Source organism: Silurus meridionalis, chromosome 6 (assembly GCF_014805685.1).
Source record: "Silurus meridionalis isolate SWU-2019-XX chromosome 6, ASM1480568v1, whole genome shotgun sequence".
Classification (NCBI taxonomy): Eukaryota; Metazoa; Chordata; class Actinopteri; order Siluriformes; family Siluridae; genus Silurus; species Silurus meridionalis.
In genome coordinates, this window is record NC_060889.1 from 15,130,945 (window position 1) to 15,149,016 (window position 18,072).

General features: G+C 40.8%; 1 protein-coding gene across 1 annotated transcript; it reads left to right on the forward strand.

Annotated features, from left to right (window-relative positions):
- The first annotated feature begins 1,847 nt into the window (after positions 1–1,847).
- Positions 1,848–17,365, forward strand: mtmr1a (myotubularin related protein 1a). The gene is given in 19 exon segments (XM_046851615.1): positions 1,848–2,140; positions 7,284–7,389; positions 7,687–7,710; positions 8,545–8,568; positions 10,532–10,600; positions 11,523–11,601; positions 11,701–11,795; positions 11,881–11,988; positions 12,138–12,239; positions 12,326–12,409; positions 12,555–12,704; positions 12,968–13,156; positions 13,459–13,644; positions 13,890–13,938; positions 13,941–14,095; positions 14,178–14,270; positions 15,294–15,407; positions 15,531–15,707; positions 16,419–17,365. Coding segments are annotated over 19 exon segments (2,091 nt in total). The 5' UTR covers positions 1,848–2,021; the 3' UTR covers positions 16,587–17,365.
- Positions 17,366–18,072: the final 707 nt, after the last annotated feature.

Genomic DNA, 18,072 nt, shown 5'->3' on the forward strand with positions numbered 1-18,072 from the left:
TTTAAGAGACTCCCAGGATTCCATGACACACAGTGTTCATCACAACCAGCTGTTACCAAAGTGTCAACGTGAACCTGTCAGTGGAAAGTTTAGGAATAAAAAAAGTATATGGCTCTAATAAAGCATAAATAAGATCCAGTTATTCACCATGTACTATAGTTAGTTTATAACAAAAATTTTTTTCTATTTTACAGTTAAAAAGGCCCCAGAAAAAAATGGCTATAGAAGTAGTCCAAGCATTAGGTTTTCTTATTTTCTCAGGGGGAGGGCCAAAAAGTATTTGGTGTGAAAAGATCCTTATATAAACAATCAACTAGGGGAATTAGATTTTTGTCTGTCACCCAAAAAATGATTGGATTCCTCTTGTCTGGTACTTCATGCACTTTCAGGGAGTTTTTCCCTTGGCCCTGTCTCCAGTGGCCTGCCAAGTTCAGTTTTTTCTTAAAGCTGTTGCACAACAATGCTGTTCATTGTGAACTTCTAAGCCCTCAAACCTCACTGTGGTATCCATGGTCTACAGCCATTTTCCATCTATCCATCCATCCATATTAGGCATAAAATTCATTGACAGGTGAAGTGAATAACACTGATTATCTCTTCATCGTGGCACCTGGTAGTGGGTGGGATACATTAGGCAGCAAGTCAACATTTTGTCCTCATGTGTTAGAAGCAGGAAAACTGGGCAAGCGTAGGGATTTTAGTGAGTTTGACAGGGCCAAATTGTGATGGGTAAATGACTGGGACAGAACTTCTCCAAAACAGGAGCAGGAATAAAAAGTGGTGAACCAGCGAAAGGGTCATGGGCAGCCAAGAAATATTGATGCACGTGTGCGCGAAGGCTGGCCCGTTTAGTCTGATACAACAGACGAGCTACTGTAGCTGTCCACCATCAAAAGCACCAACAATGGACCACAGAGCAATGAAAGAATGTGGCCTGATCTGATGAATCACGTTTTCTCTTACATCGCCTGGATGGTCAGGTGTGTTTGCGTCGCTTACCTGCGGAACACATGGCAGCAGGATGCACTATGGGATGAAGGCAAGCTGGCAGAGGCATTGTGATGTTTTGGGCAATGTTCTGCTGGGAAAATTTGGGGCCTGCCATCCATGTAGATACACCCTTTCATGCAAACAGTATTCCCATGAGTGGCCTCATTCAGCTGGGTAATGCGCCCTGCGCAAAGCAAAAATGGTTCAGGAATGGTTTAAGGAGCACAACAACGAGTTTGTCAATCCAATCGAGCATCTGTGGGATATGCTGGACAAACAAGCCCGATCCATGGAGGCCTGCAACTTACAGGACTTAAAGGATCTGCTGCTAACATCTTAGTGCCAGATACCACAGCACACCTTCAGGGGTCCATGCTGTGATTGATCACGGCTGTTTTGGCAGCAAAAGGGGGACCAACACAAAATTAGGCATAATGTTATTCCCTATCTATCTATCTATCTATCTATCTATCTATCTATCTATCGAGAGAGAGAGAGAGAGAGAGAGAGAGAGAGAGAGAGAGAGAGACTGGTGACTAAGGAAATGTGTTACAGAGAAACAATGCTAAAGGAAACTTACAGAAAAACTGTATTAAAGAACATGGTGTTACAGGAAATGGTTACATAAAACTGTATTAAAGAACATAGTGTTACAGGGAAACAGCATTAAAGAACCTGGTATTACAGGACATAATGTTACAGGAAACTGTTAATGTGTACTGAGAAATGATGAACACCTGGAAGCAGAAAGAAAGAGCAGAAGATTATTTCAAAGGAAGGTTCTTACAAAGATATTAAGACGAGAGAGAGAGAGAGAGAGAGAGATGATTTCCTCGCCCTAAGTAAACAGAAGAGCTGTTTGTCAGCAGCATAATAGCAAAAGCACTACAGGAAGCGATGACGGCGTTTCCTTCATAGGGAGGGGAAGAAGATCTCTCTCTCTCTCTGACTCTGATATCCGACTGTCCCACTGTCTGCACAGAGAGATAAAGCGATAGCGACAAACATTCAGGAGACAGGAAGCGGAAAACATGGAGAAACAGGCGTGTTCTGGCTCCGAGAATCCCGCGATACCGCCGGTACCGAGGAAACCGCGGACTCTGGGAGTGAACCTCGCCGCTCGACGAGACAGCAGCGACTCTGTGGACAGGTGAATATGGCTTCCTCGTTTTACACACACACACACACACACACACACACACACACACGATTTCTCTCTATCATCACAATAATAACAAACCTACGCGGCTCGTGTAGATGCACAGCCGACACCGCCATTTATCCATCCGATCTGTTCATCTCTGTTTTTTGTTTCTACCTTGTTTCATTTTCAGCGCATCAGCCGCCCGGAAACGATAGGCGGTGTAAAGGATTATATCTCTTTATTTCCGCTAATGCTATATTTCGATACAAAGCCACCCCCACCTCTCCAAATACCAAAGACATAAATTTCTCCTCATTAAGCTCCAGAGCCTCCATTAAACCTACACACTACACACCCGCCTGACACCCGGCATCATCTACACCTATTCATATTAGTAGTATTGATATTAGTATTGTTAGTATTAGTATTGTTAGTAGTAGTAGTATTGTTAGTAGTATTAGTATTGTTAGTAGTAATATTAGTATTGTTAGTAGTAGTATTGTTGGTGGTGTTGTTGGTGGTAGTGGTGTTGTTGGTGGTAGTGGTGGTGTTGTTGGTGGTGGTGGTGTTGTTGGTGGTGGTGGTGTTGGTGGTGGTGGTGTTGTTGGTGGTGGTGGTGGTGTTGTTGGTGTTGGTGTTGTTGGTGGTGGTGGTGGTGGTGGTGGTGGTGTTGTTGGTGGTGGTGGTGGTGGCGGTGTTGGTGCTGTTGGTGTTAGTGGTGGTGTTGTTGGTGGTAATTGGTGTTGTTGGTGGTGGTGGTGGTGGTGGTGGTGGTGTTGTTGGTGGTGGTGGTGGTTGTTGGTGGTGGTGGTGGTATTGGTGGTGGTGTTGGTGCTGTTGGTGTTAGTGGTGTTGTTGGTGGTGGTGTTGGTGTTGTTGGTGGTGATATTGGTGTTGGTGTTGGTGTTGTTGGTGGTGTATTGGTGTTGGTGTTGTTGGTGGTGGTGGTGGTGGTGGTGTTGTTGGTGGTGGTGTTGTTGGTGGTGGTGTTGTTGGTGGTGGTGTTAATTGTTGTTGGTGGTGGTGTTGGTGGTGGTGTTGTTGGTGGTGGTGTTGGTGTTGTTGGTAGTGGTATTGGTGTTGTTGGTGGTGGTGGTGTTGTTGGTGGTGGTGGTGTTGTTGGTGGTGGTGGTGGTGTTGGTGGTGGTGGTGTTGTTGGTGGTGGTGGTGGTGGTGTTGGTATTGGTGTTGTTGGTGGTGTTGGTGGTGGTGGTGGTGGTGTTGTTGGTGGTGGTGGTGGTGGCGGTGTTGGTGCTGTTGGTGGTGGTATTGGTGGTGGTATTGGTGTTGTTGGTGGTGTTGTTGGTGGTGGTGGTGGTGGTGGTGGTGGTGGTGGTGTTGTTGGTGGTGGTGGTGGTGTTGGTGGTGGTGGTGTTGGTGGTGGTGTTGATTGGTGGTGGTGTTGGTGGTGGTGTTGTTGGTGGTGGTTGGTGGTGGTGATGTTGGTGGTGGTGTTGGTGTTGTTGGTGTGGTGGTGGTGTTGTGTTGTTGGTGGTGGTGTTGTTGGTGGTGGTGGTGTTGTTGGTGGTGGTGTTGTTGGTGGTGGTGTTGGTATTGGTGGTGGTGGTGTTGGTGGTGGTGTTAATTGTTGTTGGTGGTGATATTGGTGTTGGTGTTGGTGTTGTTGGTGGTGTTAATTGTTGGTGGTGGTGGTGGTGTTGGTGGTGGTAATTGGTGTTGTTGGTGGTGGTGGTGTTGTTGGTGGTATTGGTGTTGGTGGTGGTGGTGGTGGTGTTGTTGGTGGTGGTGGTGGTGTTGTTGGTGTTGTTGTTGGTGGTGGTGGTGGTGGTGGTGGTGTTGGTGGTGGTGGTGGTGGTGTTATTGGTGGTATTGGTGTTGGTGGTGGTGTTGTTGGTGGTATTGGTATTGTTGGTGGTGGTGGTGTGGTGGTGTTGTTGGTGGTGGTATTGGTATTGTTGGTGGTGGTGTTGGTGGTGGTGGTGGTGGTGTTGTTGGTGGTGGTGATGGTGTTGTTGGTGGTGGTGGTATTGGTGGTGGTGTTGGTGGTGTTGGTGTTGTGGTGGTGTTGTTGGTGGTAGTGGTGGTGTTGTTGGTGGTGATATTGGTGGTGGTATTGGTATTGTTGGTGGTAGTGGTGGTGTTGGTATTGGTGTTGTTGGTATTGGTGTTGTTGGTATTGGTGTTGGTGTTGTTGGTGTGGTGTTGTTGGTGGTGGTATTGTTGTTGGTGTTGGTGGTGGTGGTGGTGTTGTTGGTGGTATTGGTGTTGGTGGTGGTGGTGGTGGTGTTGGTGGTGGTGGTGTTGTTGGTGGTGGTGGTGGTGTTGGTGGTGGTGGTGTTGTTGGTGGTGTTGGTATTGGTGGTGTTAATTGGTGTTGTTGGTGGTGTTGGTATTGGTGGTGTTGTTGGTGGTGATTGGTGGTGGTGGTGGTGGTGTTATTGGTGTTGTTGGTGTTGGTGTTGTTGGTGATGGTGGTGGTGTTGTTGTTGGTGGTGGTGGTGGTGGTGGTGGTGGTGGTGGTGTTGTTGGTGGTGGTGGTGGTGTTGTGTTGGTGGTGGTGGTGGTGGTGGTGGTATTAGTATTGTTGGTGGTGTTGTTGGTGTTGTTGGTGTTGGTGGTGGTGTTGTTGGTGGTGTTGGTGGTGGTGTTGGTGTTGTTGGTGGTGGTGTTAATTGGTGTTGGTGGTGGTGGTGGTGTTGGTGGTGGTGTTGTTGTTGGTGGTGGTGTTGTTGGTGGTGGTGGTGTTGTTGGTGGTGGTGTTGGTGGTGTTAATTGTTGTTGGTGTTGTGGTGGTGGTGGTGGTGTTGTTGGTGGTAATTGTTGGTGGTGTTGGTGGTATTGGTGTTGGTGGTGATGGTGGTGTTGTTGTGGTGGTGGTGGTGTTGTTGGTGTTGGTGTTGTTGGTGGTGGTGTGGTGGTGGTGTTGTTGGTATTGGTGGTGGTGTTGGTTGGTGGTGGTAATTGTTGGTGGTGGTGGTGGTGGTGGTGTTGTGTTGGTGGTGGTGGTGGTGTTGTGGTGGTGGTGGTGTTGGTGGTGGTGGTGGTGTTGGTGGTGGTGGTGTTATTGGTGGTGTTGGTGGTGGTATTGGTGTTGGTGGTAGTGGTGGTGGTGGTGGTGGTGGTGGTGTTGTTGGTGGTGGTGGTGGTGTTGTTGGTGGTGGTGGTGTTGTTGTTGATGATGATGATGATGTAATGGGTGTGATGGATTTTCTTTGTTGCTTCAAGTAGGTTTAGATGTATTGATCTCTAAATACGTTCACCCAAGGAGATGGAAACTTGACAAATGAAGTCAATTTGTTTTAGTTGTTGTTGGTGGTGTAATTGTGGCAATATTTTTTGATATTTTGTTTTACACTAGACATATTTTCAAATAAATTTTTGGTTTATAAATTACCGGTTTGGGACCATCCAAATTGCGTTAGTAACAGCTTGCTGTTGTGATTGAGGTGATATTTTGTCGTAACTTGGTTCACAGTTGCATTGAAAAACTGTGAACATCCAAATTGAGTCAATTCTAACTTGTTGTAATGGATGTGATTGTCTTTGTAGCGTAAATATCTTCTTTTCTATCTTTTTTATTTTTTTATTTTAACTTGATTCAAATGTAATCTTTTTGTTTTATGGTTTGTTTTTTATATAGACAATTGGACCATCCAAATAATTGATTCATTTGGGTGGTCCAATTGTCTTCATAAAAAACACCAGGTTGTTGATGATGATGATGATGATGATGATGATGTTGTAATGGAGGTGATGTTTTGTCTCTGTAGGTTCAAGGCGTTTTACTTTAGCCATATTTTTAGGTTTTTAAGAAAAATGCAACCATCCAAATGATGTTAATACCAGCTTGCTGCTGTTGTAATGCACGTGATCTTATGTCTTTCTATGCCACTTTATATTTTTCACTTTGGAGCCAATTTGGCCAGAGCCTCGTTTTTATAATGAGAAACAGTAAACATTAAAATTTAGTCAATGCAAACGTGTTGTTGTAATAGACTATCTAGAGCTATCTAAATTTAACCTTACATTTATTTTTGTTTAATGGTTTGTTTTACAAAGACAATCAAACCATCCAAATGAAGTCAATACCAACTTGTTGTTGTTGTTGATGATGACAGTGCTGTTGTAATGGATGTGCTTGTTTGCCTTCATTGGTTCAAGTACCTTTTGGCAGTCTGACATTTTAGCCAATTGGATCTCTAACTACTTTCAGCTAAGAATTTGTTTTGGGTGGTGGTGTTAAACTGGAGGTGACTTTTTTTGTTTTTGTTTTTGTAGGCTTAAGTAGTTTTACTCCAGCCATAAACCATTTTAACTTTATCTAAATCTAACCTCACATTTTTATTTTATGGTTTGTTTTACCATCCAAATGACGCGAATACCAACTTATTTTTGTTGACAGTTGTGTGGCAGCAGTGCAAATCATAACACACAGACCAGTAGCTTCAGGCCATGTTCACATCCAGCATCTGTATGAGGGGGAAAAATGTGATCTCAGTGATTTCAACTGTTGCATGATCGTTGGTGCCAGACAGGCTGATTTAAGCATTTCTATGTCTGGGATTTTCACACATAACTGGATGTTCTTCTCCTTGCACCATTCTGAGTAAACCCAAGAGGCAGTTATGTTGATGTGGGAGATGAATAAAGAATAGCCAGACTGCTTTGAGTGGACAGAAAGGCTACTCAGATAATTAGTCTGGTTAGCAGAATAACAACTAAAAATGTATAATGCATTGACCGTCAAAAGCAAATGGATTACAACACAGCGCACTTTAAGTGGTTCTCCTTTTGTCAATGTTCCTTTTGTCTCCTTTTGTAAAACAATGCTGAGGCTGCAGTGAGCATAAGATCACTATAGCTGAACAGCTGAAGACTGAAAAAAGCAGCTTGGTCTGATAAACCTTGATTTCCACTAATACAAATCGATTGCAGGGTCACAAATTGGCACCAACAAACTGTGTGATTTAAACAGTATCTTAAAATAATGTTTCCAAAATCTTGTGGTATGCATGAAATGAAAAACTGGGTTTGCAGCAAAGTCAGGCCTTACCCAGCATTAATATAGTGTTTTTTTTTAATAAAGTGTCTGGTGAATGGATGCTCTCCATGATGGTCACAATGTTTTAGTACGGTGGTACACAGTCTACGTGAATTCACTCTTCTTTAATGCATGTGTGTTTCACAGCCCCTCAAGCTCTCATGTTGAATGGTGTAAACAGCTGATCGCTGCCACAATCTCCAGCCAGATCTCAGGCTCTGCTATTCCTGAGGTCGTGAGCCGTGACTGCAAGGTAAGCTGATTCAGTGTATGATTGTGCATTTTAAATTCTTTCCCGATATCATTCTCATCATGTAATCTTCATGTGCATTCCTTGTATTCCCACATCATTTTAACCAACACACATTTAATGCCTTTTTTTTTTTGCTATAATTCATATTATCTTGACGCTATCTGGAATGGAAAAAAACAAATCCAGCAGTTTTACTTACTAATCAGTCAGGTTTTTATTCAAATAAGTGTAGCCCAGAGATGTACCATTTATCTTTCTTTTATTATATGTGGTGCATGCATTGTTTTTAATCAACAGGCTGGGTGGAAGCTGGAGCATAGGGTAAGACATGAGTGCTAATATGTGTGCTGCTGTGTCTATGCTTCTGTAAACTACTAATAGAGTGTAACTCTAATGTCTGTATTTGTGTTTTTGTACTACGCTGTTGGAAATCTCCTTGAATTTGATTGCTCGCTTTGCTTGTTTGTGTTTAACAATGCTTGTATAATCCCTTTATTATTGCTCATTTTGTGCTGTGATCTGATAGGATTCTTATAATTGCTTATTACAGATAAATAATTGATGATCCGAAAGCTTTTTATCTAGAAAGTGCTATAACAGGCTGTGAGGCTGTTGGAAATGTTTTCTCCGCTAGCCAAGCTGTATATTCTTAACATGCAATAGCTTCACATGGGTTCCTTTAAAAGGATTTAAGTTTGTTCACAAAAAAAAAAAAAAGTCTTGAAATACTAATTGTCACATCGTTCTACTTTTTTTTTTATTGTATTTTTTTCTAGAGTTTCTGACAAATAAGCAACATTTCTATTATACAATGAAACGGGCTGGAAACTGTAAATTTTAAATCCATTTGCTTTTGTCATTACCATCATCCCAGAAATGCTGTGGAAATGACCTAAATATTAATGAACAGATTTAATCCTTGAGGGAGTGACCCTCATTTTCACTGATCCACATTTCTGACTGCATGATATACCAATCTAACGACATGATAATGTCATGAAAATAATCATTTCTAATGTACAATTCCACCTTCAAACCTCATTTTACACCTCATCAAGTATGTTGAAAGAAGCTTTTTCACCACTATTGACTTTGTGTTCATCTCATTGTGTGTGTGTGTCCATGTGTGTGCCCATGTTTGTCTGTGATCGACAGATATCCAGGAGACCTAATCTGAGGGTAAGCTAGTCTTCAGAAGCAAGCTGTGTCTAATCACTCCTATCCAAGCTTCTATTCAATGCACTATTTGGCCAAATGTTTGTAGACATGTGACTTTTACATTCATATTTGAGTCTTTCCCGAAGTAAGAATGTAGTCAAGAATGAAACTAAAGGGTTGAACCAACACCTGATCCAGCCCTGTGCACAAAGCATGTCCCATAAGGGCATGTTTTACATCGAATTTGAGTTTTCTGCACAGAACCCCGATCTCAACTCCACTGAACACCCTTCGGATGAACCAGAATGCTGAATGCAGACTGCACCCCAGGCCTCCTCACCTGACCTCAATACCTGATTTCATAATTGCTCTCATGGCTAAATGAGTAAATCATCACAGGCGCTCCAAAATCGAATTGGGAAGTGGAGTTTATTGAAACCGCAAAATGGCTAAATCTGAAAAATGTTCAATAGCATGAATGAATGTGATCACGTGTCCACAAACTTTTGGCTATGATTTGAAAATTAACACACTTATTTCCCCCGCATGACTCTGGTATTTATACTTGTTCCCCCAGTACTGGCTTTTAGTAATTCAGCAGTTTATTCTATATCATCATCAGCAGTGCTCTATTGAGTCCAGTTCCTTTTATGCTGAGATTTCATTGAGTTAGTGTAGAGTATGAAAAGAGCTGAATACATTTTAGTTATGTGTAAAATTAAGGAAAACTGCCCCTTTCTTATTTTTAATATATTCTTTTATCTTAATGGAGATAAAGTCAGAAATCCTGATTAAGAGGAGCATTGTGGTTGGCAAAAGAAAGTGACAGATTATAATTATTATTGCCGAAAAAGCTGCGGTGAAGAAATGTGCAAGACTGTGGGAAATATGTGACCTTTGACTTTTCTGGGCTTTTAGTTCACTAGAGCTGGTGAAAGGAAGATACTACATGCCAACCTCTAGCGCTATGACATGAATCCCAAAGAAATTTGCAGTCACTTTAAATGTGTTCATTAAAAGCAGCTCGTTATAGAAGCTCACTGAATCATCTGACTTGTTTTTATTTCACTTCTTCAAGCAATTATAGGAATAAACTTTCTTTCGGTTTCTGCCATTAGGGGGCGCCACAGCGGATCATCCGTATTCATGATCCGCAGAACCAACCCCAGCCATCAGGGTTGCACAAGCAAGTGATTATACGAATAATATAAATAAATACAATTTTGTTAGACAACTAAACAGTCAGTGTAGCACCTTTATTAGTGAACTGATATGGAAATAAAAGATATTCTACATCATTATTATTATACAGACACTGTAAATGATATACTGCAACATCAATGATTATTAAGAATGGGTTACTCTTCTCTCTGACTGTTTTTATTATTGACTCAGTGGCCTTCAGCTTTCTATTTAAAGCGTTAATGCTGCTGTCAGTGACTTGTTTTTCACTGGTGTCCCTCAAAAACATCTCATAGCTCATAAAAAGGCATTCTCAGAGCAATGGATCAGAATAATAATTACATTGGCGTGCAACTCAATAATAAAATCCCAACACCCTTGGCTCGCTGTGTTATTTTATACTATTATATAGTGAAGGTAATGGGTAAGTGTCTGCATTTAAAGCTTTCTATCAGTGATAAAGGTAGTTCTCTTTCAATCTCACCAAGGTTTCTACCTTTAAATATCTACACGGTTATGTGCTCAAACATTGGCGTTCAGTCAGAATCAATCTAACTCTTGTTCCATGAACACTGAGTGTGGTATGTGTGCTGTGCTCTTGCTCATATCACACTTCCTGTCTCTGTGTGGAAGTTTGACCTTTAGCCCTTAATGTGTCTCTACTGGAGCATTCTTCCTCTCTCTTGTTCCCTTAAGGCAGACTATTCCTCACAATGTTTCAATTCTCTGTTCTTGTTCTTCTTCCATCTCTCTCTCTCTCTCTCTCGCTATCCTTCTCTTCTCTGCTTGGCTGTTTGTTCAGTCTCAGGACTCTCTAGAGGAAAATGCATATGAGGGTGACAGTGACACTGAGCTGCCTCTTCACTCTCTGGCAAGTCTGTCTTTAACCCCTAATCATTTTCCCTTTCTCTGCTTTCTCCCCACACAGCACTTCTCTCATCCCTTCCTGGATATTTACTCGTCTATTTCTGCTGACTCATATTCTTACCGTAGTTTGCTTTAACAACAGCTTGCTTTTGCTCACCTCCCGTAGTGCTGTAGTTCTGCGTGTGTGTTTAGCCTTTTATAGCAGTGTATTTACGATCATTTCTATAGCGGGAACACTGAATAAACGTGGACACTGTTAAAATGAATATAGTGTTGTACATACAAAAAAAAAGCATGTATGATACCAACCTTAAATATTAATAATTAAACATAAAGCAAAATGTAAAGGAAAATATGACCAATTGTGAGTAAACATAAAAAAAAAAAATGAAACAACAAATGAAAAAATAATGAATATGATCAGGAAATAAACAGTTTTTGCGTCCTGTGGCCAAAAGGTTTTTGATAGCCCTCGGCCTGAGCAGTAAAACTGGAATATGGCCTTTACACACTGCATAGTGTATATTTAATTAACTGCTCTAATTGTTATAGACTTGCTGCTAAAACAACTTCTTCAAATTCGTGCACTATTTTGGGAGTTTTGCCTCTTTGTCACGTCATATAAAAGCAAACACAAAGGATGTCAAATTTGTTGTTGAATTCCCACAATGCACTGCTTAGCATTAGTCTACATGAGATGTCCTCCCAAGCTGTTCAGAATGGTTCAACTGATTGCACTAGATTGAATACAAGGGTGAATACATATTATATGGATATAAGACCCATATTGGAAGGCAGTTAATTACCTAAGGCCATAAATTATGCCTTTTTGTATTTGTGGTTGGGGGGATCATTACTTTATACAGTACTTATTTATAATGGGGGTTTTTCTTTGTTTGTTTGTTTTTTTACATATTTTTGTACAGCAAACCCTTAAAGAAATGCAGAGGCAAGTACCCATGGATGAGCTTCCACTAGTCCCTGGGGAGAGCATTAAAATAACTGGTAAGCATTTCTCTGAACTCCTTCACACTGCACTGTGTGACATTTCTAACGAGCTGCTTCTGCTCAGAGTCTCTGACTGTTTTTTTTTTTCCCCCGTAGCTAAAGATGTGATGTACATCTGTCCATTCACTGGAGCCGTGACCGGCACTCTTACGATAACAGACTACAAGCTTTACTTTGTCAGTCTTGAAAGGGTGAGCGATGGTCTTAACGCTACAAATCAGGAAAATCATGTTTGCCTCCAGGTTAAATCAGCTTATAATCACATCCTGTTTTTAGGATCATCCCTTTGTGCTAAATGTCAATTTGGGGGTGATAAGCCGGTTGGAGACCATCAGTGTTCAGAGTCATGGGGAGAACACACAGGGACTGGAGATCGTCTGTAAGGTAAAGTTAAATAATGATGAGCTGGACCTGATGAACATTTCCAGACTTTTTTAAGATTAAAAGTGACATATGATTGATAGATGATGCAGTATGTCTTTCATAGTTATTTAAACTAGCATCCTTTCTCTTTTATTTTGTTGCTACGTCAGGACATGAGGAATCCTAGGTTTGCCTATAAGAAGGAGGAACAGAGCAATCTGGAAATCGTGGAGACACTTACCAAGTGCACCTTTCCACTGTCCAATGATCTCGTAAGTCGAAGTGTTCAGCTTTAATATGTTGCCAGTCCTCGTTTCAAGAGAAGTCGTGCAGTTATAAATAATTGTTCTTTTTCCAGCCCCTGTTTGCTTTCCAGTATAAGGAAAAGTATCCAGTAGAAGGATGGAAGGTTTATGATCCGGTATCAGAGTATAAAAGGATGGTGAGACTTGTTATAACCCTGTATATTGTGTGTAGCTTTTACATTTTTGCCAGTAATTAGACAAAAAACGTTGTTTCAAACATTTTCACTTACAATATATGTAAATCTTTTATTGTTTTTATTATTGTTTTTGTCTCTTATCCAGGGTCTACCTAATGAAAGTTGGACTATCAGTAAGATAAACAGTAACTATGAAGTGTGTGACACATATCCTGCTCTCCTGGTCATTCCAACTAGTATCAAAGAGGATGAGCTTAAAAGAGTGGCATCTTTCAGGGCCAAGCATCGCATACCGGTCAGTGTTTGTTCTTAATGCTCGAGTTCCTAATAATACTATAATGCTGTTACACACATTCCTGTCCTAGCTGAACCTTACCAGACTGATCACCCTGCCTGATTTGCATTGTCTGTGCATCTTTGTTTTGAGAGAGAAAACTACATATGTGTAACTAATAATCCCCCCACATTGCAGTTTATACCATTATTTTTTCATAGGATCTCTCTGCACGTCACAGCCTGTTTCTTATGTACTGCACCGTATTGCCTGGTATCTTTCAGGTCCTCTCTTGGATCCATCCTGAGAGCCAGGCCACGATTGTGCGCTGCAGTCAGCCGCTGGTGGGCCCGTCAGACCGCCGATGCAAAGAGGACGAGCGCTACCTGCAGACCATCATGGACGCCAACGCACAGTCACACAAGCTGAGCATATTTGACGCGCGGCAGAACAGCGTCGCCGACACGAATAAGGTAAATATAGACAAAGAGAGAGTGGGATGACTTCAGACATGAGTTCAGTTTGTGATTTCATATAGGTAGTTATTACTAGTAAATATTTGTGAACATATACACACACCTACACCGACCAGGCATATCATTATGACGTTATGAGCGGTAAATGAACAAACACTGATTATCTCTTTATCATTTCACCTGTTAGTGGGTGGGATATATTAGACAGCAAGTGAACATTTTGTCCATCAAAATTGATGCATTCATGTCGAGTTTATTCTACCATCGCATTCGCATCTCAATTCTTCTCTTCTCATCAGGCTAAAGATGGCGGCTATGAGAGCGAAAGTTTTTATCCCAATGCGGAAATGAATTTCCTGGAGATCCCCAACATCCATGTGATGCGGGAGTCCCTGCGCAAGCTGAAGGAGGTGGTCTACCCCACTATAGACGAACTTCACTGGCACTCTACCATCGATGCTACGCACTGGCTGGAGTATATCAGGGTAAACACTTGCACAGACCTCATAAGACCGTGTGTGTTTTTTAATATATTCCTAATTGAAGACATTTTGCAAAACCAGAAACAAAAACACTTAAGAATACAGAGCTTCTGTTGTGTTTTAAATTTTTTTGGTTCATTCCATAATGTATTATTATATACAATATATTATAGCTAGAATTTGTGATTTAAAAAAATTGAATCCTTGTGTGTTGTGACCCTAAAAAGTCAACCTTTATATGTGTGTAGCTGTTATTAGCAGGTGCAGTGCGTATAGCTGATAAAGTTGAGTGCAGTAAAGCTCGGTGGTGGTGCACTGCAGTGACGGCTGGGACCGCACGGCTCAGCTCACCTCTTTGGCCTTGCTGATGCTGGACTCGCACTACCGCACACTCAGGGGCTTCCAGGTGCTCATCGAGAAGGAGTGGATCAGCTTCGGACACAAGTTCGCCTCGGTGTGTATGGGCAGTGAGTGGAGCTGTGTGTATGGACGTTTATACACTTGTGTATATTCAACCTTCTCTTTCTATCTCGCAGCGCGTTGGCCATGGAGACGAGAATCATGCCAACTCTGAGCGATCCCCACTTTTTGTTCAGTTCATCGACTGTGTGTGGCAGATGATTAGACAGGTGAGCTATATTCTTCACACCACAATACGGGTAACTTCTCCACACGGATTGGTCAGAAGGCTTTGATTATTTTTCTCTAGCAGTAGTGCTGTTTTTTTCTTTCTTGATTTTAACAGCTTATTCACAAGGGCTAGAATTTATATGATAGGGATGTGCATCTCGATGCATAACCAACATCTGATACATTAACGATGCATATGAAGCAGCTACCGATGCGATATGATTCACCCCTGTTTAGCTGCAGTGCGATTTGATTCATTGAAATACGATGCAATAGAAAAAAATATGCTATGCAATTCATGATGGCACAGAGAGTTCGCTTTGGTTCAGACAGAGAACAAATCAATAATTTAGTTAAGTTCCTTCTGACTTCATGGCCCTTTCACAAACAGGCCATTGTAGAAAAAGAAAGAAAGAAGTTTAAATAAAACCAGATGTTCTTTCATTCAGCTCGAACTCTGCCATGTACATCTGTATTTTATGTGACTCTCAGGACACGCCTCAGTCTCAGTACTGTTGTGTTGTTGTACTGCAGCAGCGTGCCGAGAGAACACGCTTGAGAAACAGTTCAGCGAGAAGAAATCAATCTACCTATAAAATATTGGTCACAAATTATTTGTTGCTTTCTAAATAATAAGAGTATAACACATCTACTAATAATTATCTATGAATAAATCATGTTAAAAACTATACAAATGCGAACACTTTTTTTTAAATCAATGCATGGCCTCTAACTTTTATGCCGATGCGAATCGGTGAATCTTACATCCGTATTATAGAACATTTATTTCAGGAGTCTTCTGGGCTTTCTAGTTTCTCAGTATCATGAAACGTGTAAATTAATTAAACTGTGAGAGGGACAGAAAGAAAAGGGTTGTGAAGGAACAACCAGTTTCTAAAGAGGTACCTCTTTTTCAAGGTGTTACATAATTATTGTACAGTTACATAAACTGTAAATGAATAGTGAAATTAAATGAGGAAAATAAATGTTATAAATATTATTTCACTATTGTTTCTTTTCAGTTTCCTTCTGCCTTCGAGTTCAACGAACTTTTTCTTATTACCATCCTGGATCACCTCTACAGCTGCCTGTTTGGTACATTCCTCTACAACAGTGAGCAGGAGCGAATGGAAAAGGTACACTCCATGTTCTCACTAACGGGGGAGGCGTCTGAGCCTGTTTGATTATTCGGAATTGAAACGACCTTGTTTAAGTGTAGCACGAGTTCACGTGTTCTCGGTTTTTGTTCTTGTTTCTAGGAAGTACAGAGTAAAACGATATCACTGTGGTCCTACATTAACAGTCAGCTGGAGGACTTTACTAACCCGTTCTATGTGGACTATAAGAACCAGGTGTTGTATCCACTGGCCAGTCTCAGGCATCTGGAGCTCTGGGTGGGTTACTACGTACGCTGGAACCCACGCATGAGACCACAGGTGATTATACTGCTCAAAGATCAAAGTGTGGACAAATGTTTCAATATATAGCTTTTAATGTATTTTAAAATATCCAGAAATATAGCTATTATGGGCACAAATCGAAAATGTGAATGATACTCCAGGTTGAAGATTGAGCTTTATTTTTGTATAATATAACTGTTTTCGCATATTTAACAAGAAAATGAAGTCAGAATCCATGGTTGCCATATACACTGCAACTAAACACACAGTATTGAGTTTTCGATTGTTGCATTTTCACTTAGTTGGAGATTCCAGTGTCTTCAACCTGTTAAATATATATAAATATAAATGATTGCCTTGTTTTGTTACAACATTACACTTTTCTTTTCAAGGGATTGTTTTGGTTTGTGCTTTATTGCCTATAGAAATACATAACATTTATAATTACATATATTACAAATATTAATATTTCAGGTTCAAGTGGGGCTCATACAGCATCTTAATGCGTGAACAGCATCTGGAATACATGGATACATAAATACATACATGCATTCATACGTAAATACTTTTTCCATCTTTTTTTTTTCTTTCATCCATCCATCCATTCCAATGACAAATGTACACGTCAGTAGCCAATGAGAGTAAAGCGCTGTTACACCCGCCCTCCAGAAAGTTGAAAGTTGAATCATTTGGAACATCAGTGTCTAAAAATGAATCCAAACTAATGTTCTTTTATTGGTTCTCCAGATGCCGGTCCATCAGAATTTGAAGGAGTTATTATTTTTGCGTGCTGAGCTGCAGAAGAAAGTGGAGGAGCTCCAGAAAGAGGCAGCGTCATCACGTTCCATCTCCTCATCCTCAGAACACGCTTCTTCCTCCTCACATGGTGGTACACCACTGCACACTGCCGTCTAAATACCCCCGTGCACATCTGCTCGCACAACACGTTTAACAGCACGCACTGCGTTTACTCTCAGGCACAAGTAGGGAGTGAATAAGAAGGAAGTGGCAACAATGAACACACACAAACACACACACATTCCTGTTTCCATTTTTTAACTATAGAGAGTTAACTTACATTTTTATAAATACATCTTTTATATAAACTGTGAAAAATCTTGTAATGCATGTCTACAGTATGAATCCATAGTATTTACTGTACATTCTAGTATTTCACCTGTAAATATATAAACAAATTGTATTAATATATTTGTATTTACATGTTCATCTACGGCCTCATTTGGTCCTTCATGTTTTTACACATGAATGCTGTTTTTGCTGTATTTTGCTACTTGAAGTTTTATAATTTTCTTTTTTTATTTTGAGTGAATAATTCTTCTATTTTTGTATTTTATTAGTTCATTTTACTTTTTTATGTCCATTTTTAATGTCATCACATTGAAGTTGTGACGAGAGTTTTCAGTATTATTTTCCTCGTCGTTCACCTCGCTAACAATGAGCGCTGAATAGTGAATTTGTCCTGTTTTTAGTAGGAAAGTGTTGTAACGTTGAGTTGTACAGAGCCGTCTTTGTCTCGTGGACTTTTCACTGGTGTTTTTTGAATAAACGCAACTGCTAAATGAAAAGCGTCTCAGATCCGGAGGCAAAACAGAGACGTAAGGATTTGTATGTTCAAATTTGTTAATGAAATTTATGCACCGATGAATTCAAAGTAAAGTTGACAGAAAACCACACATCTGTTTGTTTTGATTTACTTCACTGAAAGTCAAAGCCTTGTGATTGTTCACATGGTTCTGTTGCTCATTTCAGTGCTCAGATTTGCCAACAAAAACACTTAGAACAGGTAGAGGTTGTTGAGTCTGGAACAAGAGTCCACGCTTTGATGGACTAGCTACGCAATATGGACAAAAGTTTGTGGACACCTGATCATGAGATCACCATGTGCTTTCTGAACATCCGATATGAACATCCTCCACAATTCTGGGAAGATGTGTTCCACTAGATTTGGAAGTGTTGTGGAGATTTGTGCTCATTCAGGGTGTTAGTAAAGTCAGATACTGATGTAGGTGATGCGAGGAGGCCTGGAGTGCAGTCAGCATTCCAATTCATCCTGAAGGTGTTCAGTAGAGTTGACCTACTGAGATCTCTATTGCAGGCCGCTCGAGTTCTTCCACTCCATCTCATGTAAAGCATATTTTCATGGAGTTTAAATTCTGCACAGAGGAATTGTCATGCTGGACCAGGTTTGGGTCTCCTAGTTTAAGTGAAGGATCTACATATGGCTGGAAATGTCCCAATACTTTTGTTCATATAGTGTATTCAGATGCCAACATATGAATATAGGTGCTTGATTTATTTTATATTGAAAGCATGTATTTGTATGTAAATTGAAATACACTCCTTGGTATTTTTAGCTACAAAAATGGAATACGTGTGTTGT